The sequence below is a fragment of the Aspergillus foveolatus genome (genome assembly GCF_047715535.1).
Source record: "Aspergillus foveolatus strain CBS 279.81 unplaced genomic scaffold BDW70scaffold_15, whole genome shotgun sequence".
Taxonomy (NCBI): domain Eukaryota; kingdom Fungi; phylum Ascomycota; class Eurotiomycetes; order Eurotiales; family Aspergillaceae; genus Aspergillus; species Aspergillus foveolatus.
This window is the reverse complement of record NW_027396079.1, coordinates 198,523-226,219: the sequence shown is the minus strand read 5'-3', so window position 1 is coordinate 226,219 and position 27,697 is coordinate 198,523. Positions and strand designations below refer to the sequence as shown.

The 27,697-nt window shown below is 50.3% G+C and overlaps 13 protein-coding genes across 13 annotated transcripts; 8 read left to right on the top strand and 5 right to left on the bottom strand.

The window, feature by feature from the left end:
- Positions 1 to 48: 48 nt before the first annotated feature.
- On the top strand, positions 49 to 2,966 carry BDW70DRAFT_166784 (beta-glucosidase H; the record flags this gene model as incomplete). Its single annotated transcript, XM_073742081.1, has 4 exons — positions 49 to 312; positions 363 to 434; positions 500 to 666; positions 737 to 2,966. The coding sequence occupies exons 1-4, from the start codon at positions 244 to 246 to the stop codon at positions 2,964 to 2,966; spliced, it is 2,538 nt and encodes an 845-aa protein (XP_073597436.1). The 5' UTR covers positions 49 to 243.
- Positions 2,967 to 3,879: 913 nt separating this feature from the next.
- Positions 3,880 to 5,683, top strand: BDW70DRAFT_133416 (general substrate transporter). Its single transcript, XM_073736334.1, has one exon. The coding sequence runs from the start codon at positions 3,978 to 3,980 to the stop codon at positions 5,577 to 5,579; it is 1,602 nt and encodes a 533-aa protein (XP_073597435.1). The 5' UTR covers positions 3,880 to 3,977; the 3' UTR covers positions 5,580 to 5,683.
- Positions 5,684 to 5,690: 7 nt separating this feature from the next.
- On the bottom strand, positions 5,691 to 7,204 carry BDW70DRAFT_133415 (F-box protein). The gene is made up of 3 exons (XM_073736333.1): positions 6,272 to 7,204; positions 6,161 to 6,218; positions 5,691 to 6,116 (listed from the first exon to the last, which is right to left on the bottom strand). The coding sequence occupies exons 1-3, from the start codon at positions 6,702 to 6,704 to the stop codon at positions 6,059 to 6,061; spliced, it is 549 nt and encodes a 182-aa protein (XP_073597434.1). The 5' UTR covers positions 6,705 to 7,204; the 3' UTR covers positions 5,691 to 6,058.
- A 141-nt stretch (positions 7,205 to 7,345) lies between these two features.
- BDW70DRAFT_133412 (U4/U6-U5 snRNP complex subunit SNU23) lies at positions 7,346 to 8,221 on the top strand. Its single transcript, XM_073736332.1, has one exon. The coding sequence runs from the start codon at positions 7,434 to 7,436 to the stop codon at positions 8,079 to 8,081; it is 648 nt and encodes a 215-aa protein (XP_073597433.1). The 5' UTR covers positions 7,346 to 7,433; the 3' UTR covers positions 8,082 to 8,221.
- On the bottom strand, positions 8,203 to 11,045 carry BDW70DRAFT_25389 (uncharacterized protein). Its single transcript, XM_073743603.1, has 4 exons — positions 10,863 to 11,045; positions 10,501 to 10,797; positions 10,329 to 10,438; positions 8,203 to 10,280 (listed from the first exon to the last, which is right to left on the bottom strand). The coding sequence occupies exons 1-4, from the start codon at positions 10,995 to 10,997 to the stop codon at positions 8,324 to 8,326; spliced, it is 2,499 nt and encodes an 832-aa protein (XP_073597432.1). The 5' UTR covers positions 10,998 to 11,045; the 3' UTR covers positions 8,203 to 8,323.
- Positions 11,046 to 11,223: 178 nt separating this feature from the next.
- BDW70DRAFT_133409 (phosphatidate cytidylyltransferase) lies at positions 11,224 to 13,161 on the top strand. Its single transcript, XM_073736331.1, has 2 exons — positions 11,224 to 11,365; positions 11,439 to 13,161. The coding sequence occupies exons 1-2, from the start codon at positions 11,351 to 11,353 to the stop codon at positions 12,975 to 12,977; spliced, it is 1,554 nt and encodes a 517-aa protein (XP_073597431.1). The 5' UTR covers positions 11,224 to 11,350; the 3' UTR covers positions 12,978 to 13,161.
- Positions 13,162 to 13,304: 143 nt separating this feature from the next.
- BDW70DRAFT_133408 (histidinol-phosphate transaminase) lies at positions 13,305 to 14,850 on the top strand. The gene is made up of 3 exons (XM_073736330.1): positions 13,305 to 13,426; positions 13,488 to 13,661; positions 13,725 to 14,850. Exons 1-3 carry the CDS (start codon positions 13,341 to 13,343, stop codon positions 14,746 to 14,748), a joined length of 1,284 nt encoding a protein of 427 aa, XP_073597430.1. The 5' UTR covers positions 13,305 to 13,340; the 3' UTR covers positions 14,749 to 14,850.
- A 29-nt stretch (positions 14,851 to 14,879) lies between these two features.
- Positions 14,880 to 17,348, bottom strand: BDW70DRAFT_133404 (uncharacterized protein). Its single transcript, XM_073736329.1, has 4 exons — positions 16,340 to 17,348; positions 15,825 to 16,257; positions 15,480 to 15,768; positions 14,880 to 15,426 (listed from the first exon to the last, which is right to left on the bottom strand). Exons 1-4 carry the CDS (start codon positions 17,295 to 17,297, stop codon positions 15,031 to 15,033), a joined length of 2,076 nt encoding a protein of 691 aa, XP_073597429.1. The 5' UTR covers positions 17,298 to 17,348; the 3' UTR covers positions 14,880 to 15,030.
- A 301-nt stretch (positions 17,349 to 17,649) lies between these two features.
- BDW70DRAFT_133401 (transcriptional regulator SPT3) lies at positions 17,650 to 19,438 on the bottom strand. Its single transcript, XM_073736328.1, has 4 exons — positions 19,299 to 19,438; positions 18,744 to 18,833; positions 17,856 to 18,692; positions 17,650 to 17,808 (listed from the first exon to the last, which is right to left on the bottom strand). The coding sequence occupies exons 1-4, from the start codon at positions 19,341 to 19,343 to the stop codon at positions 17,803 to 17,805; spliced, it is 978 nt and encodes a 325-aa protein (XP_073597428.1). The 5' UTR covers positions 19,344 to 19,438; the 3' UTR covers positions 17,650 to 17,802.
- Positions 19,439 to 19,615: 177 nt separating this feature from the next.
- Positions 19,616 to 20,843, top strand: dph5 (diphthine synthase; the record flags this gene model as incomplete). Its single annotated transcript, XM_073742080.1, has 3 exons — positions 19,616 to 19,750; positions 19,838 to 19,962; positions 20,018 to 20,843. The coding sequence occupies 3 exons, from the start codon at positions 19,616 to 19,618 to the stop codon at positions 20,613 to 20,615; spliced, it is 858 nt and encodes a 285-aa protein (XP_073597427.1). The 3' UTR covers positions 20,616 to 20,843.
- On the bottom strand, positions 20,704 to 21,745 carry BDW70DRAFT_25359 (uncharacterized protein). Its single transcript, XM_073743602.1, has 2 exons — positions 20,916 to 21,745; positions 20,704 to 20,843 (listed from the first exon to the last, which is right to left on the bottom strand). The coding sequence occupies exons 1-2, from the start codon at positions 21,471 to 21,473 to the stop codon at positions 20,793 to 20,795; spliced, it is 609 nt and encodes a 202-aa protein (XP_073597426.1). The 5' UTR covers positions 21,474 to 21,745; the 3' UTR covers positions 20,704 to 20,792.
- A 316-nt stretch (positions 21,746 to 22,061) lies between these two features.
- Positions 22,062 to 23,292, top strand: BDW70DRAFT_133398 (AP-2 complex subunit sigma). The gene is made up of 5 exons (XM_073736327.1): positions 22,062 to 22,154; positions 22,214 to 22,253; positions 22,317 to 22,346; positions 22,413 to 22,643; positions 22,717 to 23,292. Exons 1-5 carry the CDS (start codon positions 22,120 to 22,122, stop codon positions 22,816 to 22,818), a joined length of 438 nt encoding a protein of 145 aa, XP_073597425.1. The 5' UTR covers positions 22,062 to 22,119; the 3' UTR covers positions 22,819 to 23,292.
- A 2,161-nt stretch (positions 23,293 to 25,453) lies between these two features.
- Positions 25,454 to 26,610, top strand: BDW70DRAFT_25339 (sulfotransferase family protein). Its single transcript, XM_073743601.1, has 3 exons — positions 25,454 to 25,720; positions 25,780 to 25,952; positions 26,011 to 26,610. Exons 1-3 carry the CDS (start codon positions 25,576 to 25,578, stop codon positions 26,548 to 26,550), a joined length of 858 nt encoding a protein of 285 aa, XP_073597424.1. The 5' UTR covers positions 25,454 to 25,575; the 3' UTR covers positions 26,551 to 26,610.
- Positions 26,611 to 27,697: the final 1,087 nt, after the last annotated feature.

Below are 27,697 nucleotides of genomic sequence, written 5' to 3'. Positions count from 1 at the left end.
GATTTCCCGGCATCAACCTCTCAGCTCTGAAGTCAAGCCGAAGATTATCCGACCCAAGATCTCAGTCAACGAGTCAACAGGAACGGCCTTGTTGACCCCACAGCTAACAGCATGTGCACAAAACTCCAAGCGGGAAAACGGGCCGGCATGCCTGGAAATGCTCGACATAAAGCTCCTCAATGTCTGCCAACGGAAGAAGTGGCTTAACCTTCCACATACGCACCGTAACCAAACACCATCGTCATGAGCTTCCAAAAGGTCGATCCTGCGCAGATAGAGAGCGTACTCTCTAAGCTGACTCTGGAAGAGAAGGTAAACAACGTCCCCGGGGTTGAAGACACGTCAATAACAACAGGTAACAGATCTCCCTGCTGGCGGGGAAGAACTTCTGGGAAACACAAGACTATCCAGAAAAGGGGGTGCCACCTGTCAAGGTAAGTCTTGTGCTACATGGGAAAAACTCTCTTGGGATGAACTCTCTTGTATTGATGAGGAACAGACTTCAGATGGTCCCAACGGGGCGCGCGGTGCCACATTCAAGGGAGGAGTAACAGCTGCCTGTTTTCCAGCGTCCTCTCTCTTGGCTGCGACGTGGGATATCGACGCGGCAAAGCACATTGGCGATGCATTGGCTGACGAGACGCGCTCGAAAGGCGCAAGGGTCCTGTAAGTAAGCCCCGTGGTTTGACAGAGGATGACAAGAGGATGACAAGCAGCGACGGCTAACACTTTTCAGATTAGCGCCCACAGTCTGCATTCATCGCCATCCTCTGGGAGGCCGCAACTTCGAATCGTTCAGTGAAGATCCTTTCCTTGCAGGAAAGCTCGCAGCGCAGTATATCAAAGGCCTTCAGGGCAACGGCGTCGCTGCCACCATCAAGCACTATGCCGCGAACGAGCAAGAGACCTGCCGATTCACAGTCAACGAACATATCAGGGAACGAGCACTTCGAGAGATCTACCTGAAACCGTTCGAGATTGCCATCAAAGAATCGAACCCGCTGGCAGTTATGACTGCCTACAACATTGTGAATGGAACCCACGCCGACTCGAACAATTTTCTCTTGCGAGATGTGCTCAGGGGAGAATGGGGATGGAAGGGTCTTGTTATGAGCGACTGGGGCGGTACTAACTCCACGGCCGACTCTTTGAATGCTGGTCTTGACCTAGAAATGCCCGGACCTACGAGGTGGCGCAAGGTAGACGAAGTGCTCGCAGCCGTAAAGTCTGGTGCCGTGTTGGAGAAGACGATCGACGAGCGCGCGCGCAACGTTCTGGAGCTTCTTGCTAAGCTGAATTGTTTCGAAAATCCAACCATTCCAGAAGAGAAGGCCATAAATCGTCCTGAACACCAGAAATTAATCCGCTCCGTGGGAAGTCAAGGCCTCGTCCTCCTCAAAAACGAGGGCGATATTCTCCCTTTGAAAAAAGAGAAATTGGCCAACAAAAAGGTAGCTCTTCTGGGCTTTGCGCGAGAAGCCCTCATTCACGGCGGTGGCAGTGCTTCAGTCAACGCACATTATCGGGTCACTCCAGAAGAGGGTCTCCGCGCCGCTCTAGGCGACACCGTTGAGTTTGAATATGCCAAGGGCGCACACACTTTCCGCCAGCTGCCCTTGATGAGCGACAACGTCGTTAACCTGGAAGGCCAACCTGGTTGGACCCTAGACTTTTTTGCTGACGAGGAGCCCAACGGCGAGCCAGGCTCATCAATCTCGTCCGAGCAACCGAGCTATATACCGCTCTTTGTCAAGGAATCATGGGGAAGCGCCCGAGCCAGTGCCCATTTCACACCCACGCAAAGCGGAAAACACTATTTTGGCATGTCTGGGTTGGGCCGGTCCAAACTTTTGATCGACGGCGAGGTCATCTACGAACAGAAGCTGAATTGTCCAGACTCTATGGGATTTTTACTCGGCGGCGTGGAAGAGCCGGAAATCCAGTATTCATTCGAAGCTGGAAAGACCTATGCAGTCGAAGTGATTTCGGTGAAGCCCACCAGCAAGGGCGGTCTCGCTATGCTGGACGGCTTCATCGGTTTCCGTCTCGGCTTCATGACCGAGGAAGAGCACAATAGAGATTTGCTGTCTGAAGCCGTCGATGTGGCCAAACGTAGTGATATCGCAATTGTCTTCACCGGCCATACTCCAGATTGGGAGACGGAAGGGCAGGACCAGATAAGCTTCCACCTACCGTCTAACGGTTCCCAGGACCGGCTCGTGGCAGCTGTCGGAGCCGCCAACCCTAACACCGTTGTCGTGAACTGCACTGGCGTAGCGGTTGCTATGCCTTGGCTGGACAAGGTCAAGGCGGTTGTTCAAGCGTGGTTCCCAGGACAGGAAGCTGGCAATGCAATTGCTGACGTACTCACCGGCGCTGTGAACCCTTCTGGACGTCTACCTGTGTCCTTCCCTCGGGCGATCGAGGATGCCCCTGCACACGGTAATTTCCCCGGTGACTACACAGACGGGAAGGACGGCCGGCGCCACCTCGAAGTTACGTACAAGGAAGGTGTCTTCGTGGGCTACCGGCACTATGACCTCTCTGAAGCCAACCGTGCCAAGGTCCTGTTCCCGTTCGGCTACGGTCTATCCTACACCACTTTTACACATGCGAATCACAAAGCAAGCACTACGAGCGGGAACACTGTCGAAGTGGCTGTGGATGTCACTAACGTCGGCACTTGTGCTGGAGCTGATGTTGTTCAAGTCTACGCTGGTGCCAAACTGGCGGTCCCAGAGAACCCAGTCAAAGAGTTAGTTGGTTTCGCCAAGGTGCACCTCGAACCTGGGGAGACCAAGACTGCCAATATCACATTCGAAGTGCGCCAACTGACTCACTTCAATGAGAAGAGCGGCAAGTGGGAGCTGGAACCAGGCGACTATGAAATATCAATCGGTCAGTCCGTGAGGGATATCACTGGAAAGGTGGAGATTGATCTGGAAGCCCAGAATTATATGCCTTGAACTTTTGTAACTATACCAAAGGTTAACAGCAATGACTGATTCCGAATTCGATTTTCAAGTTTCTGCAGTTATATAGTAGCTGGTAGAGTAAGATGGTATCACATGACGTGCTTTCAAGATTCCTCCCCGGCCCCTCAACTTGGCCGAGCTCTCGAGTCCTTCCTGTCAGAGCTTGGCTCGTCCATTCGCCGCCAGTACAAAGCTGCCCCGCAGTTTGTCCCTATGCTAGCAATGGATCATCACCTAAAGCAATGCCGAAGTTTACGCAGAACACGTGAATACCAGGTTCGTGGCCTTGAGAGGCAATAAGAAGCGTGGTTCTGACATCTGCTAGGACGGATCTTCCCGAAAAGCATGAAGGATCACAACAGTGGTTGGAATTGCCCTGCTCCCGGCAAATCTTCGGCGATTCTCTCCTGACACGGGATCCATCGCTAGTGACTCAGTGTCGCCGCTGTGGCGCGGAGTCTCGACCAAGTCCAACCTGGCAGCCTGGAGATCTGGAGACCCCAGCTATCCGGCACCACTCCACGGGGTCAGCCGATTTCCCCAGTCCCCACGCATCTGTCTCGCTTACTCCAAGAACTGCCGGTTTAGAGCGACTAGGGAGCTGCAAGGCTAGACAAGACTGCAAGACCGTCTCTCGGCCCCGGTCTGTCGGTTCCGACCACGCGGGCTCTCCCAGACGCGGCTTCGAGCATCACTGCGAATAGAGTTTCTGGGTCCAGCTTTCGTTTCGCTTGCTGGCGCCCTTGCCTGGTTTCCGAATCGCCGGTGCGGAGTCCGGACACACCCGTTTGGCTTCTACTTTCTCGCATCGTCCGAATGCAGGCATTTTTCCCCCCGGCACGAGATACCTGCAGTTAGTCGAGAAGTCTGGCGTCATGCAATCTGAGGAAAGGGAAGATAAATAGCTCGTCGTCCCAGAGTGAGTGTTTCACCCACATCCACAACTAGCTTCCTCATCCACCCTCATTCTACACCTTCTTGCTCCCTACCATTAAATTAACAATGGACAAAGGCAGCATCGACATGGTTGAGCAAGCCGACGAGCAGCAGCTCGGCTATCTCGCCGATTCGGAAGACCACGAGCTGAGCAAATGGGACAGTCTTAAAAAGTACCCATGGACCTTCTTCTGGTGTCTCTATGCCGTCTGGTGCGTTCTTCTAGTCAGCTTCGAGAACCAGGCTGCTGGAGTCGTCATTTCAATCCCGCAATTTCGCCAGGATTTCGGCAGCTTGTACGAAGATAGCTATGTCCTCGATAGCAAGTGGCAATCGGCCTTTAGCGGCGGTCCCGTCGCCTCTGCGGTCGTGGGCGCCCTCTCCTCTGGTCAAATTGCAGATACCTTCGGTCGTAAATGGACAATCCTCGGCGCCCTGTTGATCTCCGTGGCCGCCGTAGCCCTTGAGTTCGTATCGACCACGAACGAGATGTTCTTTGGCGGAAAGTTCCTCAACGGCTTCGCCCTCGGTGCTCTCGCCTCCGTCCCCGTCACCTACGTTGGCGAAATTTCCCCCCTAGCGCTTCGCGGAACGCTCACTTGTCTAACCGCATTGGCTTACTGCATTGGCCCTTTCACCGTCGCCCTCATCACAAACACCACAGGCACCTACACCAGCCGCTGGGCCTATCGCTCCGTTTTCGCCGCCCAATGGGGCTTCGCAGCCATCGCCCTCGCACTCGTCCTTTTCATGCCCGAGTCCCCTTGGTGGCTCGTCTCCAGGGGCCGGGAGTCAGACGCCCTCTCCAGCCTTTCCCGCCTTGGGTACAACAACGGCGAACAAACCAAGAAACTTTCCGCTATCAAAACAACACTCGATCAAATCCGCCGCGAAACTGAAGGCGTCACCTACGCCGAGTGCTTCCGCACCTCCAACCTCCGCCGCACAATCATCTCCATCGCCCCGCTCTCCATCCAAGCCATGTCCGGCATCATTTTCGCCGCCTCCTACAGCACCTACTACTTTCAGCTAGCAGGGTACACTGACGCCATGAGCTTTCGCCTTCAAATCGTACAGCAAGTCATGTCCATTGTCGGTAACCTCATGTCCTACCTCTTGATCGACCGCCTCGGCCGCCGCAACCTCATGCTCTACGGCCTGGGCATCATGACCTGCATCCTCATGGTCACAGGTGGACTTGGCGTCGTGGCATCCGACGGAAGTAACCCTAACTCTGGCGGTGCTGTCAAGGGAACCGTCGCGTTGATCCTCCTCTACTGCTGGTGGTATAACTGCACCATCGGCGCAGCGGGGTACACGCTGCTCGCAGAGGTCTCAACCTCTCGTCTCCGGATTAAGACGATCGCCATTGGCCTTGCCTTGCAGAACGCCCTCTACACCATGTGGTCCTTTGTTCTCCCGTACCTCTTTAACCCAGACAAGGCGGATCTCGGTGCGAAAGTGACGTTTATCTTTGGTGGGCTGTCGGTTATCTCCCTTGTCTATTTGTGGTTCTATCAGCCGGAGACGGCGGGGAGGACATATGCGGAGTTGGATGAGATGTTTGCGAAGAGGGTTCCGGCTTGGAAATTCAAGACGTATCACACGGATTCTCAAGCTATGGGCGAGGCGGCTAGGGAGGGACGTGATGTGAAGCGGGGTGTTTAGTGGTTTGTTCTTGCTGGATCTTCCGCTCTGGTCTTGTTGTTTAGGCGTTTATGATTGATGTTCTAGACTTGTACATATCTATGAATGATACCACGTGCATGCCATTGTTGATGCTTCTCTGCGATTTGAGTACTGGTTCGCTGGACAAAATGTCCGGCAGAAAACATTTTTGGTATATATCGATTAAGCATTATCATTATATCCGTGATCACATATGTAGACTCTTAGCCTAATCATAACACGAGAGGCAATTAATTCTCCTAAACCGCTTCGGCGCAGCCAGCTGCACTCGACATAGCAAAACACACGTTAACCCTAAATAAGGCAGACGGGGACGGTGGGGTTGGGACGATGATCGGGCGTTGCGAGGGCGCGGGTGGCGCCCCATGATCGTAATATTTGTCGCAAGGTGACGCCCAATGTTCGCATATTGAAGACGGGCATAGCAATAATACCGTTTTAGGTGGAGCTTTCATTGATCAAGTTTTCAAAATATGATCAATAGCTAATGCTGGCTGGAATCGCGCAAAAACATATCTATCCCAGTGAGTATCAGGCAATGAGCACAGGGGTGATTCAACCTTTGAAAGAACACCCATAGCAGTTGCATGAAGAGCACCATCACCCCATGGATAAGAACTAGAAGACACCGTCAGGGTCCTCTCGCTGGTACGTAGGAGAACAGTACCGACCTTCGTTCCCAGCCGCTTTGAGCATCTTTACCCTCCCCTGTCTCTTCAACCACGTCGGAACCAAATCCATCTGACAAGTTCGACCTTCAATGACCAGACATCCACCTCGAGACCGGGGGCATTCGAGATGCCGGCGCCTGCGTTCCATGATCTTTCGGATCCGCCAGTTACAGAAGGCTTCGTCTGTCCGGAAAGAGCACTTTTCCATAGGACATTCCAGTTTGTGTTCGAAGCGCTCAACCAACCAATCGACTTTCAGATGGACGCCTGTGTACACCAGCGAGTAGAAATGCCGGCAGGTATGTTTCAGCGCCAGTGCATCTGGATATGAAAGGTACGATGAGATGTGCAGGTGTAGTTCTGTTGGCAGCTCCATCAGTCTAAAATGAGGAGGGGTAGCCTCTGGTGCGCTGTTTGTAGGGTTGGATGCCATGCTATTTTGTAATATTTTCTTGTTCAAGGTGCCGAGCTGGAGAGATTGAGGTAAGCACGGGGACTCCGCGACTGTTGTTTTATATGGGGAAAACGCCTCTAAAGACCAAGTCGCCGAGACCTTGGGGCAGTGCAGTGCCAGGTACCTGTCCTGGAAGCCTGACGGTGGAGCTATGATATAGGAACACGACCAAAAATTGTTGCCTAGAAATGAGACAAGGCAAAGCCTCTTTAAAGAGAACAGCGTGGCAGGTTTAAAAATAGAGGAACCAGAAAATAGAGTTGTTTCAGTTTCTGTAGGCTGTAAAGTTTATGAATACGAGATAGCACAGCCGTCTTGGGCTTTGCGAGGCATGAAACAGTAAACTGCACCGCTCAAGAAGCTATAGAGCAGGAAAGCATGATAATCAGCAGGGAGTGCTCTAAGGAATCAGCAGAATCACAGACAGGATGTAAAACAATGAAATAACTGGGCTTTGCGATACTTGGCGTGGAGTAGTGGTGGATTGTTATGGTCTGACTCGTGGAGGAACGATGATCCAGCGATAAGACTGTGCTTCACCGCCTTCGTCAATGCCAGCTTTCTGCCGCCTGGTAAGTATCGTTCTCTTAACTACACCCAGTTACGCTTAAATTCTCTATACAAGACTTTCACAGTACACAATCGCCGCGAGCGCTCCAAAGTTGCCTATCGTCCTAGTTCCTACCGACTTCCATCTCGACCAAAGTCATGTCCACCAACAAATCCGCCTACGGCACCCCAACATCCGACACATTCGGCGGCAAAAGCTGGGATCGGGAGGAATACGCCAAAAAGGGTGCCGAAGAAGAAGCTAAGCGAAGAGAAGAAGGAAAAGCTCGATATGAAGCCAAGCTGCTGGGCAAGAAATGGCACGCACCTGTCGACTACAGTTCGCTTGAAGCTACAACCTCCCGCAAAGAACGGCTCGATGTCGCGTCGATGGTTGGAAAGACGACAATCGTCTCCGCGGCAAACGCGGTGGGCAAGCGTGGTCGGGGCGCGGGGTTCTACTGCTCGGACTGTGATCTGACGTTCAAGGATAACTTGCAGTTGGTGGAGCATCTGAACAGCAAGCAGCATTTGATCGCTACGGGGCAGAGCGGGGAGGTGGCAAAGGCTACGGTGGAGGATGTGCGGCAGCGGCTGAGGATGCTTGCCCATCAGAAACGGGTCAGGGAGGAAGAGGAGCGAATGGTGTGGCAGATGGACTTAGGTGAACGACTCAAGGAAAGGGAGGAACAGATTTCAAAAGAACGAGAAGAGAAGAGGCGGAAGAGAAATGAGAAGCGTCGCAAAGGTGGAGATGGTGTAAAGCAGGAAGACAGCTGGGAAGGCCGGCTGGGGATCATCGCCTAGTCTGCACTTTATGGTGTCTTTCCGAAAAGCTTGTTTGCATATACCCCGGCGTTCGGTTTGTACGTGATGGTTCCTTGCGCAGGTCTGGTCCGAAACTGTATATGATGTGCCGTGATGTTATTCGGCAAGATAGCATTGAAAATAGTCAATATCACCCATTAACAAGTAAACAACCAGATTACCCAACACCATACCCAGAGCCTCCAACTCCTAACCAGTACTTGGGGCCAATCCTACTTTCTTTAATCAATGCACTCAATTCCCTCCAGTGCGCGCATCGCCCGCGCCCCTTCTCGCTCGAACTGCCCAACTAATCTTTCGCATTCTCGTTTGAGCCTTTCTTCTCCATTCTTTGCATTCCACATGATCCATTCTTCCACCGTCATCTTCTTTTCTGGACTTGTCAGTTCCCCCTTCAGGTTGTCCAATGCACCGTGGAGATCGACATTCTCCTTGTCGCTAGCACCAGCCATCAGGATTTCATCAATATCAATGGGAACCCAGGGATGAGAGGTTCGAAGTTTGCCCGTAGAAGTATGGTTTCGCTTCGGCGAAGGAGTATTTGTCGTCAGGGGAAATCGAACAGAGGCATTTTTAGATGGAGACGACAGCGGTCGGTGCGCTGGAGCCTTCAAGGAAGGTGGGTGATTCTCTGCATCGGAGGACTGCGGTGACAGAGAAGGACTTCCCCTAGAAGCAGACGGAAGCGGAGACACGGCCCCATCTTCCTGGCCCTGTCTATGAGGATAACGTGTGTCTTCTGGTGATCTATCTGATGCAATTGACCGGGCATACTGTTTCTCCTGGGGAATATCACTGTACCTCTCGGTTGTCTTAGGAGGCACTCTAGACAACCTGCGGCGTGGGGGCTCTTCTTGCACTTTTCCTTCTTCGTTTGGCTCGGTCGAGTGTGATCGAGGCAATGAAGGCGATCGAACTTCCGATGTTTTCTTAGCTTCCAACTGTCGGCTGTCCAGCTTCTGCTCTGTCTTTTCTGCCTTCTCTGTTTTGTCGCTTTTGTCGGTCGTCTTGGGCTTTTTGGATTTCTCCGATGATGACTTCTTTTTAGCTTTTTTGCTGTCCTTGCTATTTGATTCTACTTCATTGTAGACCGCTGTGGACTTGGATACAATTTCCACCGAAACGAACGATTCATGCCGCCGGTGGTCATCTTCCTCTCTTTCTTCAACCTCGGGCTGTGCAGGTGAAGCGGTGCTTTCCTTGGCCTCCCGCTGATCCGCTGAGTTCCTTGAGCTGCGGCGTGTGCTCTTTTTGCCCTCACTAGGTTTGGGCTCCTGCGGTTCGGCTACCTCGACATCGGTCATTTTTTGGTCGGTTTCGGGTTCGGGATTTATGTGAGTTTCTGCTTCGGCAATATGATCAACGTCATTCACTGGTTCCTGGTTCCTTTTGGCGGTTTTCTTCTTAGATTTGGACTTCTTCGACGCAGGCTTGGGCGCGATTTCTTCAACCTTCGCTTCCTCGATTTCCAAGTCCGGAGTTTCATCTCCTTCGAGTCCAGCTTCGATCGCTGCCTCGAGCTCTGAATCTCGCGGGACACGATTTTTTGACGCTTTCTTCGTAGTTGAGGATGCTCTTGAGCCCACACGACCATTTGAAGCGGCCTTTCTGCTTCTTCCGCGACTGGCTTTCAAATCATCCGTTTCATCATTAGTCTCGCTCTCATATTCTTGTTTACTGGGTGCGCCATCGGTGGAAACTATACTCTGCGCTCGCGATCGACTAATACTTCGTTTCGTAGTCCTCTTTTTCGTAGGTGGCTCTGGCTGCTCCACGACGTCTTCGGCGGCTATGCTCATTGCGTCCCTGTCCACGTCGGCACTGGGTCGCTTCTTTCCCCGCGTGCTACGCTTCGGTTTTGACGTTTCAGGCTCCGTGTATTCTGTCTCATCCACATCCATATGGCTTGGGAACTCTTGAGGCTCGGCTTTCTTGGTTTTTGAGTTTTTCGATTTGGATTTGGACGATTTCTTCGCTGACTTGGTTTTGGCTGGCTGGGTGAGATCGCTCTGGTCAATATCCTCCGTGTCTGAAGCCAAAACTTCGGATGTTGTAGACTGTGTTGATTGGCGTAAGGCCTTAGAAGTACGAGCTTTCTTTGACCGCGAGCCCTTTCCTTTGGCAGGCTTTGCAAACACGAAGAACGAGCAGTCGGAAGAACGGCGGTAGTGTTCGTCGCTGCTCAGTTAGTCGAAGATAATAAGGAAGGAACTGAGCTATACTTACTAAGGATTGTCTTTGGGCTCCCAGCCGTCTAGGGACAATTTGCAGTAGGCGCAGCTCGCGAGGTCGGCGCTTTCTTCGTTGGGACAAAAGTACCATCCGCCTTCAACCATCTACCATCAAGAAATATTCCATTAGACATACAAGCCTTAGAATTGCAGTAAAGCCGTTTTACCTTGTCTGACTGGCATATCCAGCCTTTCTTGCCATCATGTGGCCATGAGTCGCCGAAGGTTGCTAGTCTTGCCTGGACTATCGGCTCACTCGTAGGGTCTTCTATCTCGGCTGGATTCGAGCTACGCTGCTGAATATCCATCATAACAGCCCAGCCACAATCCTTTGCGTGTTTCAAGTGCTCCGTGATCGGGTTGTCATCTTCCTCCCATCCATCGAGTGCTCTTCCGCAAAGAAAACATGTTGTGTTGTCAGGGTTCGTCTCGTAGGGGTTGTAGAAGAAGCCCGCGTGCGCCAGCTACCCACCGAGCAGTTAGCACGTCATGAAGCCTCAATCATCTATTTGAAGAGATATGACCGTACCTCAGCCGGAGAAGGCTTGCTATGTGGCCAAGAGATCGGTTTCACGGATTTCGCGCTCGAAGACCGTCGGTCTGGGTGCAAAACGAGATCGAATGTAGCCAGACGGGCGGCAAACGTCTCCATTCCGTTAGCCATCGTATGCGAGCATCGAGGCCGGCACAGGTCGAGTTGCTACGACTGAAGTGGCTCGTCTGATGATTGTTTACTGCCTTTGTTTAGGTTTGGGCGGTGGGACGCGCTTGCGGAGGAACGGCGTCACGTTATGTTTTAGCCTGAGTCTGCAGGCATCGAATCAAAACCGAGGGTATGGGGTACGTCAGACTCTCACGGTTATTGACCGGAGACTCGATGAATAATAATTCCGCAGTGAGCTCCATCGCCAGTTTATTTGATTCCATCGTCATCTCGACTCTTCCCTGTATTTGTGATTTGAGAATCATGGTCTGAGTCTGCAATTGTCTATATCTGCCACTTTTTTCCTCGCGACAATGCGCGAAACCACTGTAAGATACCGCATACCCACGAGTTCCCCCTTTGTCCGCTCAGCTCAATGCTAACCGGGGTTTCTCTGACAAGCTCCTCTTTTCAAGCACTTCTTCGGGCTCTTACGTGCGTCTTCGCTCGGCCTACCCGTATCTCGCGCGGTACCCACGAAGGTCGGGTTCGTTGCGGTACTTGTCAAGCGGCCAAAACTTTCAAAATGCTGGCCTGAATCTTCCCAAAAATCGACCCATATCCCACATTGACCCCAGCGCGCATTACCCTTATACGGACACTGGTTTATTGTCATCATCGTCGGCTTCGTTTTCCACTTCCTCCAAGGGTTCCGACCATGGAGACTGGGACGCGAATGCAGATCTGTCGTCGATATCGGCGTTCTCGGAGCTTCCTTCGAAAGACTTCGGTATCAATCAGCACATGATTATCAACCAGGAGTTCAAGGAGGCTTTGCGCCAGATTCTTTGGCAGTTCCGAGCCCCGATTAGGTACGCTTTCGCATACGGTTCCGGTGTTTTCCCGCAAAATGGCAGCGCACCGGGCTCCGATCAATGTCATCCGTCAGCCCCGGCGGCAATCCAGAACATGCAACAAGGCAAAGGGAAGATGATTGACTTCATCTTTGGTGTTTCTTACTCACAACACTGGCATGACTTAAATCTTGCACAGCACCGAGATCATTACTCGGGCCTAGGCTCTTTCGGCTCATACACTGTCTCCCAGGTGCAGGACAGATTCGGGGCAGGTGTCTATTTCAACCCATATATAACAGTCAATGGCACATTGATCAAGTATGGCGTTGTCAATATAGACACGTTATGTAATGATCTTAGTCGGTGGGACACATTGTATCTTGCGGGTCGATTGCAAAAGCCTGTTAAAATCTTACGAGATCATCCAAAGGTACGGCTCGCGAACCAGATGAATCTGCTGTCTGCTGTCCGGGTGGCGTTGCTACTGCTTCCGGAGGAATTTACAGAGTTCCAACTATACAACACCATAGCTTCAATGAGTTACATGGGCGACCTCCGCATGGCTTTGCCTGTAGAGGACCCGCGGAAAGTCAACAATATCGTTTCTTCGCAGATGGCTAACTTCCGACGGCTGTATGCGCCGCTCATCGAGAACCTACCCAACGTTGTCTTCAACGACAAGCGTTGCTCCGATCTCGACTGGATTGATGATCCTGAGGCCAATGTGCGGCTTTCACAAGATATGGATCCCGTAAAGCGCGGGAATATGGTCCGCCGCTTACCGGATTCCTTCCGAGAGAGGCTATACTTCCAGTATCAGGCGCGCTTTGGCATTCCTCGCGGTGAATTTAACAAGATGATGAAGGAAAGTAATGACAATGATCCGGAGATCGTCCGCCGCAGGCAAGGTGGACAGTTCGAACAACGCATTGCTAGCGATGAAGGTCTCACCAAAGAAATCCAAGCTGCAATCACAAAGACAATCCGATGGCCGAGCTCTGTGGAGACGGTCAAAGGATTGTTCACCGCGGGAATATCCCGAACCTGGCGTTATATCAGAGCGAAGCAGGACAAGTGGAAGAACTCTGGCAAGAAAGACCAGGAACCAATCAAAGAGCCTACAAAGTCCTCTAAGCAAGAATAAAGACGGTAAATTATTGCATACTTCTCATTTTAATCGTGTTAGAGCATATGACGGCGTTGAATTGGTGGTCTATATTGAAATTTGGTACAAATCAGCGTGCCTAATAGAAGTGTCTCGTGGCTTTTCCTATGTCAATCAAAAACAATCATGCAGTTGAATCAATTTATGTGATTCAGGAATGATATAGCGAAGGGCGTATAAGAGTCATAGAATTAATCGCAGCTTGCCCTGACTCATAGATCTGTATTCCACGGATAGTCCTTATATAAGCTCTGGACTCCCCGCTCCCCGCCAGATTTCTTTTCCTCCGTCCCTCCAGGACAAAAGGAACTTATTACCTTCACCCACGAATTTTAAACCAACATGGCCTCACGGACTTCGGCTTTCGACCTCTCTAAATGCGCGCGCAAGAATATCCTGAAGTTGCAGCCCTACCGTTGCGCTAGAGAGTATGTTCGTCCGCTAGCCCTCCCTCCGCAACCGGCGCCGAGACTAACGCCATCGCACCAGTGACTACAAAGACGATGGGACAAATGTACTACTTGACGCGAACGAGAATGCTTATGGGCCGGGCCTTGCACTGAACTCTGAAGGTGCTCTTCAAGAGTCAGCGGCCAATGATCACTCGACCGGTTCATCAAAGCCAGAGATTGATCTCTTAGGATTGAACCGATACCCTGATCCGTACGTGAACTATGCCCTCTAGGCTCTGGACTCTCACCTTCTGATCACAATGGCTTGAAATAGCCACCAGCACCCGCTCAAGCAACTCTTCTGCAACCTCCGCAACACCCACACCCACACAGACAAGACCATCACTCCGGAGAACCTCTTCGTCGGAGTCGGATCAGACGAAGCCATTGACGCCCTTCTCCGCGCCTTCTGCGTTCCGGGTAAAGACAAAATTCTCACCTGCCCTCCTACATACGGTATGTACTCCGTCAGCGCGGACGTCAACGACGTTGAGATCGTCAAGGTCCCGCTAGACACGGACAACGGATTCGCGCTACAACCTGAAAAGATCAACGCTGCTCTCTCTGCCGACCCGACAATCAAACTTGTTTATATCTGCTCGCCCGGGAATCCCACTGCTACTCTTGTCTCAAAGTCCGACATCCAGAAAGTGCTGGAACACCCGACGTGGAACGGCGTTGTCGTCCTTGACGAAGCGTACATTGACTTCGCCCCAGAGGGATCCAGTCTTGCAGAATGGGTGGCTGAGTGGCCAAACCTTGTTGTTATGCAGACACTTAGCAAGGCATTCGGCCTTGCGGGAATTCGATTAGGCGTTGCATTCACAAGTCCTGAGATTGCTACCCTCCTAAACAGTCTCAAAGCCCCTTATAACATTTCCAGTCCTACTAGCGCACTGGCAATGGCGGCTCTTGGGAACCCTAAGAACCTTGAGGTCATGCGATCGTATCGCTCCAAGATTATTGCTCAGCGCGACCGAATCCTCAAGGAGCTTCCCTCCATCCCTGGAATCGGACGCTTCCGCGGTGGTACTGAGTCGAATTTCCTCCTTGTCGAGATCCTCGATAAGCCCGCGGATCAAGGCGGAAAGCCCAGTAACCCCGTCGCGCTGGCAACGTACGAGGCTATGGCTGAGAAACGTGGCGTCGTAGTGCGGTTCCGCGGAAAGGAGTTGGGGTGCGAGGGCTGTTTGAGGATTACAGTTGGAACAGAAGACGAGGTTACGAGGTTTTTAAAAGAGATCAGACATGTTCTTGGTGGATTGCTTAACGGTAATGAGATTGCACCAAGCAAGTAAGTGTCGAGGATGAGGTTACCGGTTTAGGATACATCTTAGAGGTTCGTTCTAGAGTGAAATATGGGAACATAGACCTTTTTCGGCTGCACTTCGATATTCGAGATGGCTATTCTACAAGTCCTTCATTACTTGCTTTCTATGGACACTAAATCATGCTTTGTCAAAGACTAGTTACTCGAGTAAGAGCTCATTCGACAGGTAGATAACACGGTATACCGTGGTAGAAGGCTCCAGATGTCTTACCCTAATTCAGCAGGAAGCACGAGTCTGAGCATAAGAACGCTAAAAGACCCACTGGTCAAAGACCACGTTAAAGTCCAAAGTATCCAAGAACTCCATACCATCAGCAGCCCAAGAACAACTCATTTCTTCTTCCGCTGGAGTATTTATAACCATTCCGACTTCTGCGGCATTGGCCGTTGCTGATGAGACCGGTAGAGGAGATTCCAAGATCTCGTCAAGGATATCGGTAAACATTTTGCTCGCGCGCTCAAACAGCGCGTGATTGATGTTCGATGTCAATGGTCGAGCCATCGATTCTATATGCGCGTTAAAAACGCTGAGGTTACGGATCAGCTCTGCTCTAGAGCCGGTATAGGGAATTGGGTTGCCAGTTCGGGCTTGCGTCTGGAGGGCTTTGATGAGGGTACTGGCGCTGGAAAAGCCGTATAAGACAATCTAGACCATATGTGAGTAGGCATGGTATAGAGTAAGTGGACTGAATAGCTCACGATAGAGTTGAAATCACTTCGGATATCGATCGTAGGCTCGTGCTGCCTACCTATCATTAGAACAACGGATAGAATCTCTGAACTCACGTCGAGCAATGCTTTCTCGGCAGAGGGGTCATGCTGGGCAAGTAGCCTGTATATGAGGAAGAAGTTATATAGATATATTAAGTAGGTTGAAAGTAGCATAATACGAACGGCCAGGCGGTGGTTGTCGTTCCAGTCACAGGTTGGATATCGTAGGTGAGCTGGTGCTGAGTTCCAGGTCTGGCTGCAGCGAGTGGCAATCTGTCTAGTCACAGATATGGATGTGAGAGATGATGTGAATCGATTTGTAGTGGTGCTCACCTTAGTCTTCCGGCAGCTTCATGGCCAAGAGGCCGTAGAGACAATTCCAGTATCTCTTCTCGAAACGAGCTAACAAGATATCGAATCCGGTACCAGGAGGCGCGACGAAAGGCAGCATTGACATTCCAGCCTTCGCTATCTAGCTCCGCCATGGCCCGTTCCAGGTCTTGCTCATCACCTAGCAAGGCTTCCTCACTAATATCTAGTGGGAGTCCGCAGTCGGAATGCCTCCAGGATACGCGCGGTGGGCGTCCAAAAAATGTTGCGATGTTCTTATCATTGTGGTATAAGCCGGCATACAGTCTTCGCCGTACTTCTCGCAGGAACACAGGAATGTTTTCTCCCTTGTGGCCGTGGCCATGGCTGTCACGATGCAAACCCAATTCGAAAATGCAGCTTGACAATTCCCCAAGCCGATTCCAGGTTGGGGGGCCTTTGTAGTAGACAGCGTCAGCGATTCTCGTACTCATGATCTTTACCGTGCCGAAACCATGAATTGATTTTGCTGGACCTACTAGAGTCGCCATGAAACATGCAAGACAGCAGCCAGTTTTCATACAACATCCAAGCCGTCAAGTCGTTCGTTGGGGTCAGCATCCTGCATATCTGTACGGCTGTTTCGCTCGCCGTCAACATCCTTTTAGAGAATTTAAGACGCTCTGCGAATGCATTGCCAGCGAACGCTGGGAACTTGTCCTGAGCAAATCCAAAAAAGCTAGCCCGTCCAGCAATGGCGTACACTACGCCAATGATTTCCAGGCGCATCTGATTGCCGCTAAACAGCCTGTGGAAGTCTCTTCCCATTATATCAGAAGGAACTCGTGGTCTTTGCGCAGTGCTCTCCAGAACCCGGATTGTCTTTTCGTGTAGTGTTTGTGACGTCTCGCTCTGTTTTATAAAATCCCGTACCTCGTTCATGAGACTGAGAACGAAGGCAGTTGGTAGAACAGCAGACTGAGTTACACCATAGAACTCACACACTAATCGCTCAATTGTAAGGCCTTCGGTTAGTATACTTAACATCTTGGTTGTCTCGGTTACCCAATACGAGGGTAAAACGGAGTGTCTACTTCCCACCCCTTGATAGTCATCGTCCGAAGGCGTAAGCGTATTCTCTAAGCTGCCGGTAAGTGTAGACACAATACTGGTTGGGCCAAAATAGCCTGGCGGATGGGACTGGTTTGTCTCTGGACTCCGGATAGCAATCTCGACCGACGATGGCGTAGGCGACGCTGCTTTTTGGGGAGCCTTCCGAACAGGTTTCCTTGCTGAGCGCGATACGCGTGGACTACCCAACTGAAGAGCTGGATAACTTTGGTCTTTTGTCAGGGGGGCTGGATGGTAATAGCAATGGCTCTCTGTATTGCGTTTCCGACACCTGCCACAGACAGGGAGTTGATGATTACAGCGCACCTTGTCCTTCCGGCACGGCTCGCAGGACGCAGCCTGCCCATTTCGCCGGCGTGAGCTCATCTCAACCCGAAGATTCTTGCGTGCTAGGACATTGAGAGGAACGGACGTTGAAGAGAGGTGGTTGATGTTGAGAGTGCTGGGGTATCCTTCGGAGTTCGGTGTTCGGTGTTCGGTGTTCGTGCTTACTAACGACGCTGTTGGAGATCACCCAAACATGTTAGTAGTATCAGGCTTACTTAGAACTCAATTGAGACCATGAGCGAAGATCTGGGTTTGTAGATATGCCAAGATTGTGTTCATGTTACCAAGCAATAGTGCACTATGAAAAATCAATATGCGTTTCAATGATAGGCTGATACCAAGACTACTCTCTAGGCACATACACTTATCGATGCCTCACATTGCTAAGGAATTATTCTCCAAAGTTCAGTCCCATCAAAAACTATTTAACCTTGCGCCTATTTAACATGCAATCATTATGTGGGTATCTCTGCTAACTCCGGTTTACTCCCATGCCATTCATGATATAGCCCATGATATAGTCAACACGAACTCCCCATCACATTTAGATCTAGAGGGATTAGTAATTAGCACCCAGAGGTCGATAAAGCGACTTACCAATCGAAGAGGCATCCGCGCTGGCAAACGGCCATTATGAAGGAGCATCGCAATGTTCTTGTTCGGAGTAGCTTGCAGCTTGCGGTACGCCTCGCGAATGTGTCTCGGCTCCACAGGCGTACGGCCCTCCTCAGGAGGATCGAAGAGCCCCGTCTCGCGCTTGCGTTTCTTTGTATCTTCTGCGCTGTTTTCTGCTCCTCCACGGCGGTTTTTCTCGCGGTCTTCGCGTTCCTTGACCTTGAGCGCTTCTTCGGTAAGAGTCTGCACAATCTCAAAGGTCAAAAAGCCGAGTATATCGACGATATCATCATTAGGCTTCGATTCGGTGACAATCCCAAACCCAGCCCATTCTCTGAACCGCTTGCTCTTGCGGTATGTGAACGATGCCTGGCGGCATTCGGACCAGAAAACGTATTCTTCTCTAGTCATGTGTTTGGTCCGCTCGTCTGCGGCGGCAAGACGCTGGAGGGTTGCATAATTTTGCTCTTCCTCTTCTTCATCTTCTTCGTCGTCTCTCTCTGGGACTTGAACTGAGTAGAAACTATTGACGTCCCAAGCAAGCCCAACACGCGCTTTTTTGTTTTTGGGTTTAGATGCAACGTCCTGAGGACCTGCAACCACGCCACCAGCCATAGGGTCATCGGCCCCGGCGAAGTCAGCCGCATCAGCGCCGCCCTTGTCGTCAGAGTCTTTCACATTCTTCCGGACATCTTTCCATGACAGAAATGTCTTCAAACGTGATACCTTAGCCTTGTCATGGCGAATCAAAAAGATCAAATCATCAGTAGATATGGATCGAACACCACGGCGAGTAGCCAAGGCAGTACTGCGAGCAAGCTATACATGCATTAGTATATGCCGACAACCAATGGGGAAGCAGTGGCTCACAAGCTCGACTACTTGCTGTCGCACAATATCTTCTATAAGAGTGGTAGTCTCAATTGAAGGCTCCGCAGTTTCTCCAGATACAAACATCATCTAGCAGAAAAGTTAGTCGTTTTGGCAGCAAACATTCTCTTGCTCTCAAAAGAACTCTCGTTTGATTCCAAAAGTTTCATCCACAATCTCGACCTGAATTGTCGCTCTCGCCCGCGATGCATAGATCGAGACTCCCAGAAGAGCACTGCACTCATCACGTAACGCGAGCACGGCCTCAATCTCTGATTCTCCTCCACGTGCATTAGGGAAATGCTCAGAGACGTATCTTTGTAAGACCATTGCTGCTTCCAAAGATGAGAGCAGACGATGTCTAGATGCAGGTGGAAGAAAATCCGCATCAGGTCCATGACAAGGGAGTTGCTTGAGTCTAGCAAAGAGAACAATCGCAAGATACAACGGAACACGGTAAATAAAAAGGGCTCATCCGCTCCATCTCTGGCAGGTTCGGAAAGGATATATAGAGATAACACAGAACACAGAATACATCAAAGTAATGTCGCTTACCTGCTGGATCTCCTGCCGGTACTTCGGAGTACGATCAGACGACATATTGCGAATCTGGGACCAAGGTCTAACAAGGTAACTCGTACAATAAGGGGGAATCAAATATCCAATGTTCTCGATTAAAAGAAGCAATAATCCAGTCAAACCATAGTTTATGATATAGCTAAGATCAAAGAAGTGGTCGGTCTCCATGCGGTGCCCTATCAGGAACAATTGTTCCTCCGTCCTCCGGCCAGCGCTCCAATATACATGGTGGGGTGCCCAAAACTTTTGAATACAACAAGCCATTGACTGAGTTATCTACCAAAAAACGCACTATGCTCTATCTTGTGGGACTTGGTCTCGCCGATGAAAGGGACATCACTGTCCGCGGTCTCGAAGTGGTGAAAAAGGCCGAACGAGTTTACCTCGAAGCTTACACAGCCATTCTCATTGTTGATAAAGCGAAACTAGTGAGACCTACCAGCAATACCCATTCTTGTGCTTGTATGCTATTTTATTTGCCCAGTCCAATAACTAATGTTTGGTCGCTTCAGTAGGAAGCATTCTATGGACGTCCTGTTATTGAAGCAGACCGAGAGCTCGTAGAGACCGGTAGTGACGACATCCTCGCAAATGCAGACAAGGTCGACGTAGCCTTCCTCGTGGTCGGAGATCCCTTTGGGTACGCTTTCTATATCTGAGCTTGGTTTTTCTATTAACCCGGTCCGTGCATTTAGGGCGACGACGCATACAGACCTCGTCCTCCGCGCGCGCGAACTGGGCATTGAATCCAAGGTCATCCCGAATGCCTCTATCATGTCCGGTATTGGGTGCACAGGTCTCCAGCTGTACAACTTTGGTCAAACAGTGAGCATGGTTTTTTTCACAGAGACGTGGAAGCCATCCTCATACTATGACCGAGTGAAGGAGAACGTACAGATTGGTCTCCATACTCTTGTACTGCTCGACATCAAGGTCAAGGAACAGTCGCTCGAGAACATGGCTAGGGGTCGCCTGATTTATGAGCCTCCGAGGTTTATGACTGTTGCACAATGCGCCGCCCAAATGTTGGAAACCGAAGAGGAACGACAGGAGGGTGTTTGGGGCCCAGACAGCCTTGCAGTGGGAGCCGCTCGTGTCGGAGCTGAAGACCAGAAGCTGGTTGCAGGAACTCTACAGGAACTGACTCAAGTTGACATGGGCCGGCCACTGCACAGTTTGGTCCTCTTAGGACGAAGAGCGCATGATCTGGAGAAAGACTATATTCGGCAATTCGCCGTAGATGAGGCGACGTTCGATGCAGCTTGGCAGAAAGGCAAATATGGTTCCAGCTAATTTTGACCGAAAAACAAGATGTTATAATATGAATAATGCAAATGCCCGCCCATGTAACCCGCTCACATAACGAGATTTAGACTCCCACAGACACCAAAAGCCCGCTGATCGATATAATCATCATTCCCACTGTTGGGAAAAATAAATTCATCACTCGTTATATAACTCGTACAGCAATCACGAAAACGTTTTGTTGAAGAATCGCGTTAATGTCTCAGGAAGTCGTATCTATACAAATTGAAAGCCGCAACGATTAGCACATACTCAACGCATCATCACTAACCACACATGCAAACTTACTGTCGGCGTCGACGGAGTAATACATGACGACTCATCACGGTCATACTCCTCGTCATCGTCATCGTAGCCATCATCCTCCATCATAACATCCTCATCTTCGTCATGAGGAAAATACCGCTCTGGATCCCCGTTATATACAATCCACCACCCAATCCTCTCCCCAGCCGCATATTTGTCCCGAAATTTGGCCAACGCTTCTGAACTAGCCGGATCCAGCGGGTTCTCCTGGAATATATCGGTATTCCAAGAGCTCCCTGCATTAGGAGACCCTGCCTCGGGTATACTGATCGTTTTCGCAGCAACATAAGCATAAGGCTTGCTGACTGCCTCATCGCTCTCGTCCTCGGGGTCATACTGTTCAATGAAGCGCAGTTCGGGAAGATTCGACATGATATCCGGCTCCGTCTTTCTGAATGAGTCCAGCAGCGACTTGTTCGTTATCGGTCTTTGTATGTATTCCGCCGTAGCGTCTTCTAGATTGTGCAAGACGATGTAGACCCGGATTCCGGTAAAACCAGCTCGGGGCCATCGGAAACCATAGAGCATGTAGACTGGCATGGTAAGGCGGAGACGGCCCTCGGTGATAGTGTTAACGCTGGTAAAGAGTCTGGACCTGGTAGAAGTGAGGGAGTGATAGGGAGAGGGTAAAAGCCCAGATGACCCAATGCGATCCTTGAGCAATCATATTATCCCAGTGACGGGTTGTAGATGTCACCGTTCTGTGGCGTCGACCCTCGTCGATATGGAGCTGCCGGGCTGGCTGGGCTGTGGGCGGAAGCCGGAATGGATAGTGTCGTTTGATCTCTCATCAACGATTTGGCGTATCCATCGTTAACGGTCCTTGGCGCTGTGTCAAACTATATTTAACCCATTTTTGGTTTACCAGTCACCTTTATATAGGCTTACGTGGTTGGGCACAATGGCAGTAATTAATGCAAAAAAAAAAAGGTTCTTTCTTATCTCCAGGATTATGCTACAATTGCTGTACATGCGCATGAGGCCTGTGCCTGCATCAATATTAAATAATCCGTAGGGCTTCAAATATTAGACGCCAGGTTACAGAAGCGTTGAAGGCGGTGTCAGTCGGCAGTATCGCGCAATCAGCCCTCGTGGGTGCGGAGTTAATTGACAGCTCCAGCTTCGACGCGGAGCTGTATTCCACGTCCGTGGATCTCGCACGGAGCACCGCGGGCCATCAGACAAGATGGTTTTATCTTTTATACTTGTTCAGAACCGTCAGTAAGTGATTCTCTGTCGCTTACTTGCTGAGCTGTTCAGAAGCTTACAAGGATGACCAGGGGCAAGACCCGACTTGCGAAGTGGTATGCGCCGTACAGTGTAAGACCCCCACGAGATTCAGCAATGCGTCGACTATGAACTAATAGCGACTTTTGATTGAAGGACGAGGAGAAAGTGAAGCTTAAGGGAGAGGTTCGTTCTGTCGACCCCTTGCAGCCTGTCCCGGTCTCTGTATGTGCGGAGAAGTAATCGTACTAGGTCCATCGCTTGGTGGCTCCTCGGGATCAGAAGTATCAGTCGAACTTTGTCGAATTCAAACGAAGCACGAAGATCGTTTACCGAAGATATGCGGGCCTCTTCTTCTGCGCGTGCGTCGACGCCACAGACAATGAACTAGCATACCTAGAGGCAATCCATTTCTTTGTCGAGGTCCTGGATCAATTTTTCGGCAACGTGTGCGAGCTGGACTTGGTTTTCAATTTCTACAAGGTTGGTAATGGCGGATTGGAACTTCGCGCACCGCTGACGGTTGGACAATTTGCTAACTCTGCGGTTTGTACAGGTATATGCGATCCTGGACGAAGTTTTCCTTGCCGGGGAGATAGAAGAGACGAGCAAACAAGTCGTTTTAACGAGGCTAGAACATCTGGATAAACTGGAGTGATTATTGTTCATGTGATAAGTGAACGGCTGCATATATGGGATTTGCATGAGTGACCTCCCTCTGGTTATGGTCATCACTGGAGTTACAGGATTCTTCGTTATATGATTTTTCAAGTGTCCCTGGCTGACCAGAATGGTCTGACATGACCTATCATCTTTATACCCTTCTCTATAATTAAATGGATGTTGACGGGACATGTAGATACTTGATTAAAGATGCAGATGTCAGACAGATAAATCAGGGCACTGAATTACCTTAGTAAGAGCGTCGTCTAAGATTCTGAGACCCTTTGAGTGCTGCCTGAGCCCAACAGCCGAATTTGTTGCCGTGTCTCAGACAAGCTCAATAGGGTCTCCATATCAGCCCTATGTATGGGACAGGGCCCGCGGCAAATCGAATATTTCATCAATTAACGAGCGATGGTGCAAATTAAACTCAGACATGAGCTGAGGTTAAAAGTAGCTCTGTTTGGACGACCCAGGAATGAAAAGTGGCCGTCTTATCCCAAAGTAAATTTAGTGGAAGTGAGGTGATCGCGAGAAACAATTGCGAGATGCCGTGGGATTTGACAACATAGCTTGGCATCGATACTTTAAAAGCACCTCATCGCACAAGTAGACCCCTATTATTGTTTTCTCGCGTTCACTTGAAGCATTGCTTCCAGTTTCTTATTGTTCTGCTTGATACAAGTCTACGACTGCATACCAACCACTCGACGATCAGGCTGCTACCCAGAACACCGCAAAGCTGAGACTGAGAAATCGAAGGTCTGACTCAGCTGAGTCCATCAATGCAGGAGAGGACAGCTCCCAGCACTACTCAGGAACGTGGGAACACTCTTGGCCAAATGTCTAGCTACCCTGGCATAGATTGAAGATGCCTCGCTGAGTCGTCGCTGTATGCCAGGCCGCGAGCGGCGACCTCGACGAGTATGGCACGGAAGAACCTCCCCGAGTCTCGAACTCAACAACCAATGCTATCGCCTACGCTACAAACAAAATGGAAATCGAATCGATCCATCGGTGATCCTTATCTAACCGACCCGTCTCATTGAATTTACCACTGTCGATGATACCTTCATTTACTTCGTATCGACATCGCTGGAACAAGGCGAGCAGGGACGAGAAATGAATTGACCTCTTGGCTTTAGCGTCACGAATCCTTCAATGCAGCCGTTCCGAATATCCTGAGCTTTTCCATCAATCATACGGAGTATACTGCCGGCGGAGATTACACCCAACTCTGCCACGACCTTGAGATATGTTACCCCTGAAGGCAGTTCAGTTCCAAGGTTTGAGCAGCGGGGCTACTCCTGGTATCTCAATACTAGTGGTTCGACACGAGATGTCAAAAAAACCGTCCACGACGATGTTGAACTGCGGGTTTTGGCGAAGATTAAGAGTACAGACAGCCTCACTAGCCCACCAGCACGCTTTCTTCTAGGGGATACAATTATAGGTGGCGAATCTGAAACCATGCGTCCGGCTGTTCCAACCACCTCTTCCCTTTGTCGCTGTCGCGTGCTGCCGCTACTTTTGAGATCGATATGGTCAAGTCTTGAAAATAACAAGCAACCAGGGCCCACTCGGGCTGATCAATTGATATTTGACATAGCGACAGGCCGCGGCGAAACACTTTCTCACGGTTCTGTGACGGATTTGGTGAAGAAAGCGAAGTGATCTTCTGATGAGCGAGGATCAGATACGAGATTTTCGTTGCCTTGTGGAGAGCTGTGTTTCAGCGCTTGACGGTGCATTGATTCTTTTTTGCAAATCTAAATGGGTTACGGAGAGTGTACGCGTCAGTCGGGATGACGGTGGACACATTGGCAGGCTGGGGAGATTCCAGAATCACAATTTGCGAGCCACTGCCTACGCGGCCGATCTCTCTAGGTCCGCTGATGGGGGTCTTGGCATTCCCCCATCGTCCCGAACTTCCCATGATCCGTCAACGCCTGAGGCCATTCACATCACAGCGTTTCGGACGAGTGGGCTCGCGCACCACTCGTCAGAGTTATGACGGCCCTTAGCCTTTCTCGGCTGTCATGTACATCCAACCACTGGATGAGATCCCCTGACAATCCTGTTTTGTTACGAAACCTTACGCTGCCTGTTTTTCTCAACAGCTTCGGTGTAAGCTTCGTTGTTAACAACAACAACCTTTTATTGCAGCACGTCTAACGGGGCTCGAATGCGCCAGAGTCAAGATGGACGGCGTAAAACAAGAATGCGGAACGCACTGACGATGGTGGGCAGCGGCAGGGGATGTTTCGTCGTAATGGACAGCTTGTTACATGATATTGCGATTGTCAAATGAGGTCAAGCCCTCCGTACTGCGACACCCCAGTTATGCAAATCCAGACTTTGGGATCCCAGGAACCTCGCCACAGGGATTGGCTCCTTTTCCCAGTTTATGGCTTCATCTGCGGTTATTTGACTTTTAATATCAATTTATTTTCATACAATTACGCACTCACCAGTCCCAACGCCACTCGTTCGGAGTTACAGCGCTAGTCGATCTAACTTTCGACTCCCAGTTGATGACTTATCGAAAGCCCGAGGCCCTTATTTATCTTTGATCAGCCCGGTCCCCTTTTCTGTTCTTCAGGCCTGTTCTTTTGTTGTTTTTGCAGAGAGTATTCTTCTACTTGAATTTCTTTCCCTAACGTGGTCATTCATTTGAACCGTAAAACCATCCAGACTCGGTTGGCACCCGACTAGTACGACATTTGACGCATTCAATCTAGAACACGACAAAATGTCTTTGATGCTCTCTGATAACCTGGCTCCCCAGCCAGTGACGGATATCTTCACCAGCGATACCAACATTGACAGGCGGAAATGCCACCGCACTGTGCCTATGAAAGTGCTAGCCCTCGGCGTTGGCCGAACAGGAACAGCTTGTATGTCAAGTCCCAGGCGTCCGTTCGCTTGTCCATGGCTAACTCGGCTACACTATTAGCTCTCCGCATTGCTCTTGAACGTCTTGGGTACGTCAAGTGCTACCACATGATGTCTGCCAGTATGGAGAACCCTCCAGACTGCCTGATGTGGCACGATGCTCTCAATGCCAAGTACGACGGTGTGGGTGAATTCGGCCGCAAAGAGTGGGATCAGCTTCTGGGAGACTGCCAGGTAATACTCATCCTTTGCCGCCAATACCATATACCCAAAACCACTAACATGTCTATAGGCTGTTTGCGACTGGCCCGCCTGCGCTTTCGCCAAGGAACTGATCGAAGCCTACCCCAACGCAAAGGTCATTCTGACCACCCGTGATGTGGACTCATGGCATGCCTCCGTCATGAAGACCGTCTACTGGCGTGTCTCCGACCCTGAGCACCGCTTCGTTTCCAACTTCAGCTGGGCTGCGAGCATGTATTACCCCATGCTGAACAAGTTCTTCAACACCTTCTTCCGCGGCGACTTCCCCAACAAGGGCAAGCAGGTCTACGAGGACCACGTCGCAGAGGTCCGCAGCCTCGTTCCCCCAGAGAGGCTCCTCGAGTACAAGATCAGCGATGGCTGGGGCCCGCTGTGTGAGTTCCTCGGCGAGGAAGTTCCCGACACTCCTTTCCCCCGCGGAAATGACATGGCCGACTTCTTCAAGCGCTGCCGTGGTCGCAACAGGCGCCAGATGGCCAACGCCGCATTGCAGGCTGTTACCATGGGCGGTGCTATCATCGCCGCTGGGTTCGCTGCTACCATGGCTTTCAAGCGTTTCTCTCGGTGAACTGTTCTACGTTCTCCAAATCTTGCTTTTCTACACTCGTGGTCTGCGCTGGACGTGGCCATGACTTTTCTCAGGCATTCATACCTTCGGCTGTGGGATTTGTTCCGCTTTCTGCCTTTCTACGCCCAGCTGCTTGATAATATCCTGCGTTTTTCTGCCATCTTATACTGTTTATTATACCAGTGAGCGGTCTTTCTGGGGTTACTTAATTTCTCATGTATCTCCACGATTACATGGTCTACTACCATGGTCTGAGGCAGCTGTTGTTGACCTCTCTGCCAGCCATAGATATCACAAAAAGACAACAAAATCATTATAGAGTCCTTTTTTAAAAATTACCTCCGTCTCCTATCTATACCTATCTATACTCTCTCGAACACTCGTTAGGCAACAATTCATCAGCGTCGGCCAAGGAACCCCTCGCAAACAGACAGCAGCCCAGACATTGGCCGCCGCCGCCAATGTAGTGAGACTAGTAATGCGCGAATGATCGCACAGCTGTAACGTTGCGCCCTACGAGGCCAAATGCATGTTATGGTTGGGGTCAATGTGCAGGCTTGGCGTAAGCCTCCTAATTGCACTCGGATAACAAGTTTAGATTCCGAGTAGTCGTTTGATGTACTAGGGGGCGCTACATAGTGTCACTTGTATGGAGTAACCATAAGTACAATCCATTCTACCAGCAAATGCTCTTATTCTATTGAGTTATACAATGCTTGTTTGAATCCCATATTTCTGTCGATTTTTCAATCTGCAAAATCTAACAAAATCATTCCGATAACCGACCGACTACGTAGAAAAATAGAGATATATATATATAACGACGGACTCAAATTGGAAAACCTTTGTAGGATTGCTCAGACACATTGATTGTCGTATGGCAGTAGATGTCATTTCAGCCATTTCCCTCTCACTCTTTTCTTTTTTCTTTTTTCTTTTTTTTTTTTTTTTTTTTTTTTTTTTTTTTTTTTCTTTTTTTTTTCTTATTTCCGACAGAAAGTAAATGCGGTGCACTGATGTATGGATGCAACCGGGCTTAATAGTGCTTCTGTTCGTGGTGGGCATAGCGCTTCTTGGCATTATCCAGCCACAACTGATTCAAAGCATCTTGCGGTTTTAATTCCTTCCGCACTTTCCGCAAGCCACT

What these genes read in the sequence shown, in the direction of transcription:
- BDW70DRAFT_133416 (XM_073736334.1), top strand. Translation starts at nt 3,978, where the DNA reads ATGGACAAAGGCAGCATCGACATGGTTGAGCAAGCCGACGAGCAGCAG.
- BDW70DRAFT_133415 (XM_073736333.1), bottom strand. Translation starts at nt 6,704, where the DNA reads ATGGCATCCAACCCTACAAACAGCGCACCAGAGGCTACCCCTCCTCAT. An exon ending in CAAAGCGGCTGGGAACGAAG is followed by an intron (nt 6,219 to 6,271) that starts GTCGGTACTGTT and finishes GGTGTCTTCTAG; the next exon opens with TTCTTATCCATGGGGTGATG. An exon ending in CTATGGGTGTTCTTTCAAAG is followed by an intron (nt 6,117 to 6,160) that starts GTTGAATCACCC and finishes TCACTGGGATAG; the next exon opens with ATATGTTTTTGCGCGATTCC.
- BDW70DRAFT_133412 (XM_073736332.1), top strand. Translation starts at nt 7,434, where the DNA reads ATGTCCACCAACAAATCCGCCTACGGCACCCCAACATCCGACACATTC.
- BDW70DRAFT_25389 (XM_073743603.1), bottom strand. Translation starts at nt 10,997, where the DNA reads ATGGCTAACGGAATGGAGACGTTTGCCGCCCGTCTGGCTACATTCGAT. An exon ending in GCAAGCCTTCTCCGGCTGAG is followed by an intron (nt 10,798 to 10,862) that starts GTACGGTCATAT and finishes CTCGGTGGGTAG; the next exon opens with CTGGCGCACGCGGGCTTCTT. An exon ending in GAGCCCAAAGACAATCCTTA is followed by an intron (nt 10,281 to 10,328) that starts GTAAGTATAGCT and finishes CTAACTGAGCAG; the next exon opens with CGACGAACACTACCGCCGTT.
- BDW70DRAFT_133408 (XM_073736330.1), top strand. Translation starts at nt 13,341, where the DNA reads ATGGCCTCACGGACTTCGGCTTTCGACCTCTCTAAATGCGCGCGCAAG. An exon ending in CCCTACCGTTGCGCTAGAGA is followed by an intron (nt 13,427 to 13,487) that starts GTATGTTCGTCC and finishes CCATCGCACCAG; the next exon opens with TGACTACAAAGACGATGGGA. An exon ending in TTGAACCGATACCCTGATCC is followed by an intron (nt 13,662 to 13,724) that starts GTACGTGAACTA and finishes GGCTTGAAATAG; the next exon opens with CCACCAGCACCCGCTCAAGC.
- BDW70DRAFT_133404 (XM_073736329.1), bottom strand. Translation starts at nt 17,297, where the DNA reads ATGAGCTCACGCCGGCGAAATGGGCAGGCTGCGTCCTGCGAGCCGTGC. An exon ending in CATGTTTCATGGCGACTCTA is followed by an intron (nt 16,258 to 16,339) that starts GTAGGTCCAGCA and finishes TCTACTACAAAG; the next exon opens with GCCCCCCAACCTGGAATCGG. An exon ending in GAAGCTGCCGGAAGACTAAG is followed by an intron (nt 15,769 to 15,824) that starts GTGAGCACCACT and finishes ATCTGTGACTAG; the next exon opens with ACAGATTGCCACTCGCTGCA.
- BDW70DRAFT_133401 (XM_073736328.1), bottom strand. Translation starts at nt 19,343, where the DNA reads ATGTCGTCTGATCGTACTCCGAAGTACCGGCAGGAGATCCAGCAG. An exon ending in ACCGGCAGGAGATCCAGCAG is followed by an intron (nt 18,834 to 19,298) that starts GTAAGCGACATT and finishes CTTTTCTGCTAG; the next exon opens with ATGATGTTTGTATCTGGAGA. An exon ending in GACAGCAAGTAGTCGAGCTT is followed by an intron (nt 18,693 to 18,743) that starts GTGAGCCACTGC and finishes ATGCATGTATAG; the next exon opens with CTTGCTCGCAGTACTGCCTT.
- BDW70DRAFT_25359 (XM_073743602.1), bottom strand. Translation starts at nt 21,473, where the DNA reads ATGCCAGTCTACATGCTCTATGGTTTCCGATGGCCCCGAGCTGGTTTT. An exon ending in TTACTCCGTCGACGCCGACA is followed by an intron (nt 20,844 to 20,915) that starts GTAAGTTTGCAT and finishes CAATTTGTATAG; the next exon opens with ATACGACTTCCTGAGACATT.
- BDW70DRAFT_133398 (XM_073736327.1), top strand. Translation starts at nt 22,120, where the DNA reads ATGGTTTTATCTTTTATACTTGTTCAGAACCGTCA. An exon ending in ATACTTGTTCAGAACCGTCA is followed by an intron (nt 22,155 to 22,213) that starts GTAAGTGATTCT and finishes AAGGATGACCAG; the next exon opens with GGGCAAGACCCGACTTGCGA. An exon ending in TGGTTTTCAATTTCTACAAG is followed by an intron (nt 22,644 to 22,716) that starts GTTGGTAATGGC and finishes CGGTTTGTACAG; the next exon opens with GTATATGCGATCCTGGACGA.
- BDW70DRAFT_25339 (XM_073743601.1), top strand. Translation starts at nt 25,576, where the DNA reads ATGTCTTTGATGCTCTCTGATAACCTGGCTCCCCAGCCAGTGACGGAT. An exon ending in TGGCCGAACAGGAACAGCTT is followed by an intron (nt 25,721 to 25,779) that starts GTATGTCAAGTC and finishes CTACACTATTAG; the next exon opens with CTCTCCGCATTGCTCTTGAA. An exon ending in AGCTTCTGGGAGACTGCCAG is followed by an intron (nt 25,953 to 26,010) that starts GTAATACTCATC and finishes ACATGTCTATAG; the next exon opens with GCTGTTTGCGACTGGCCCGC.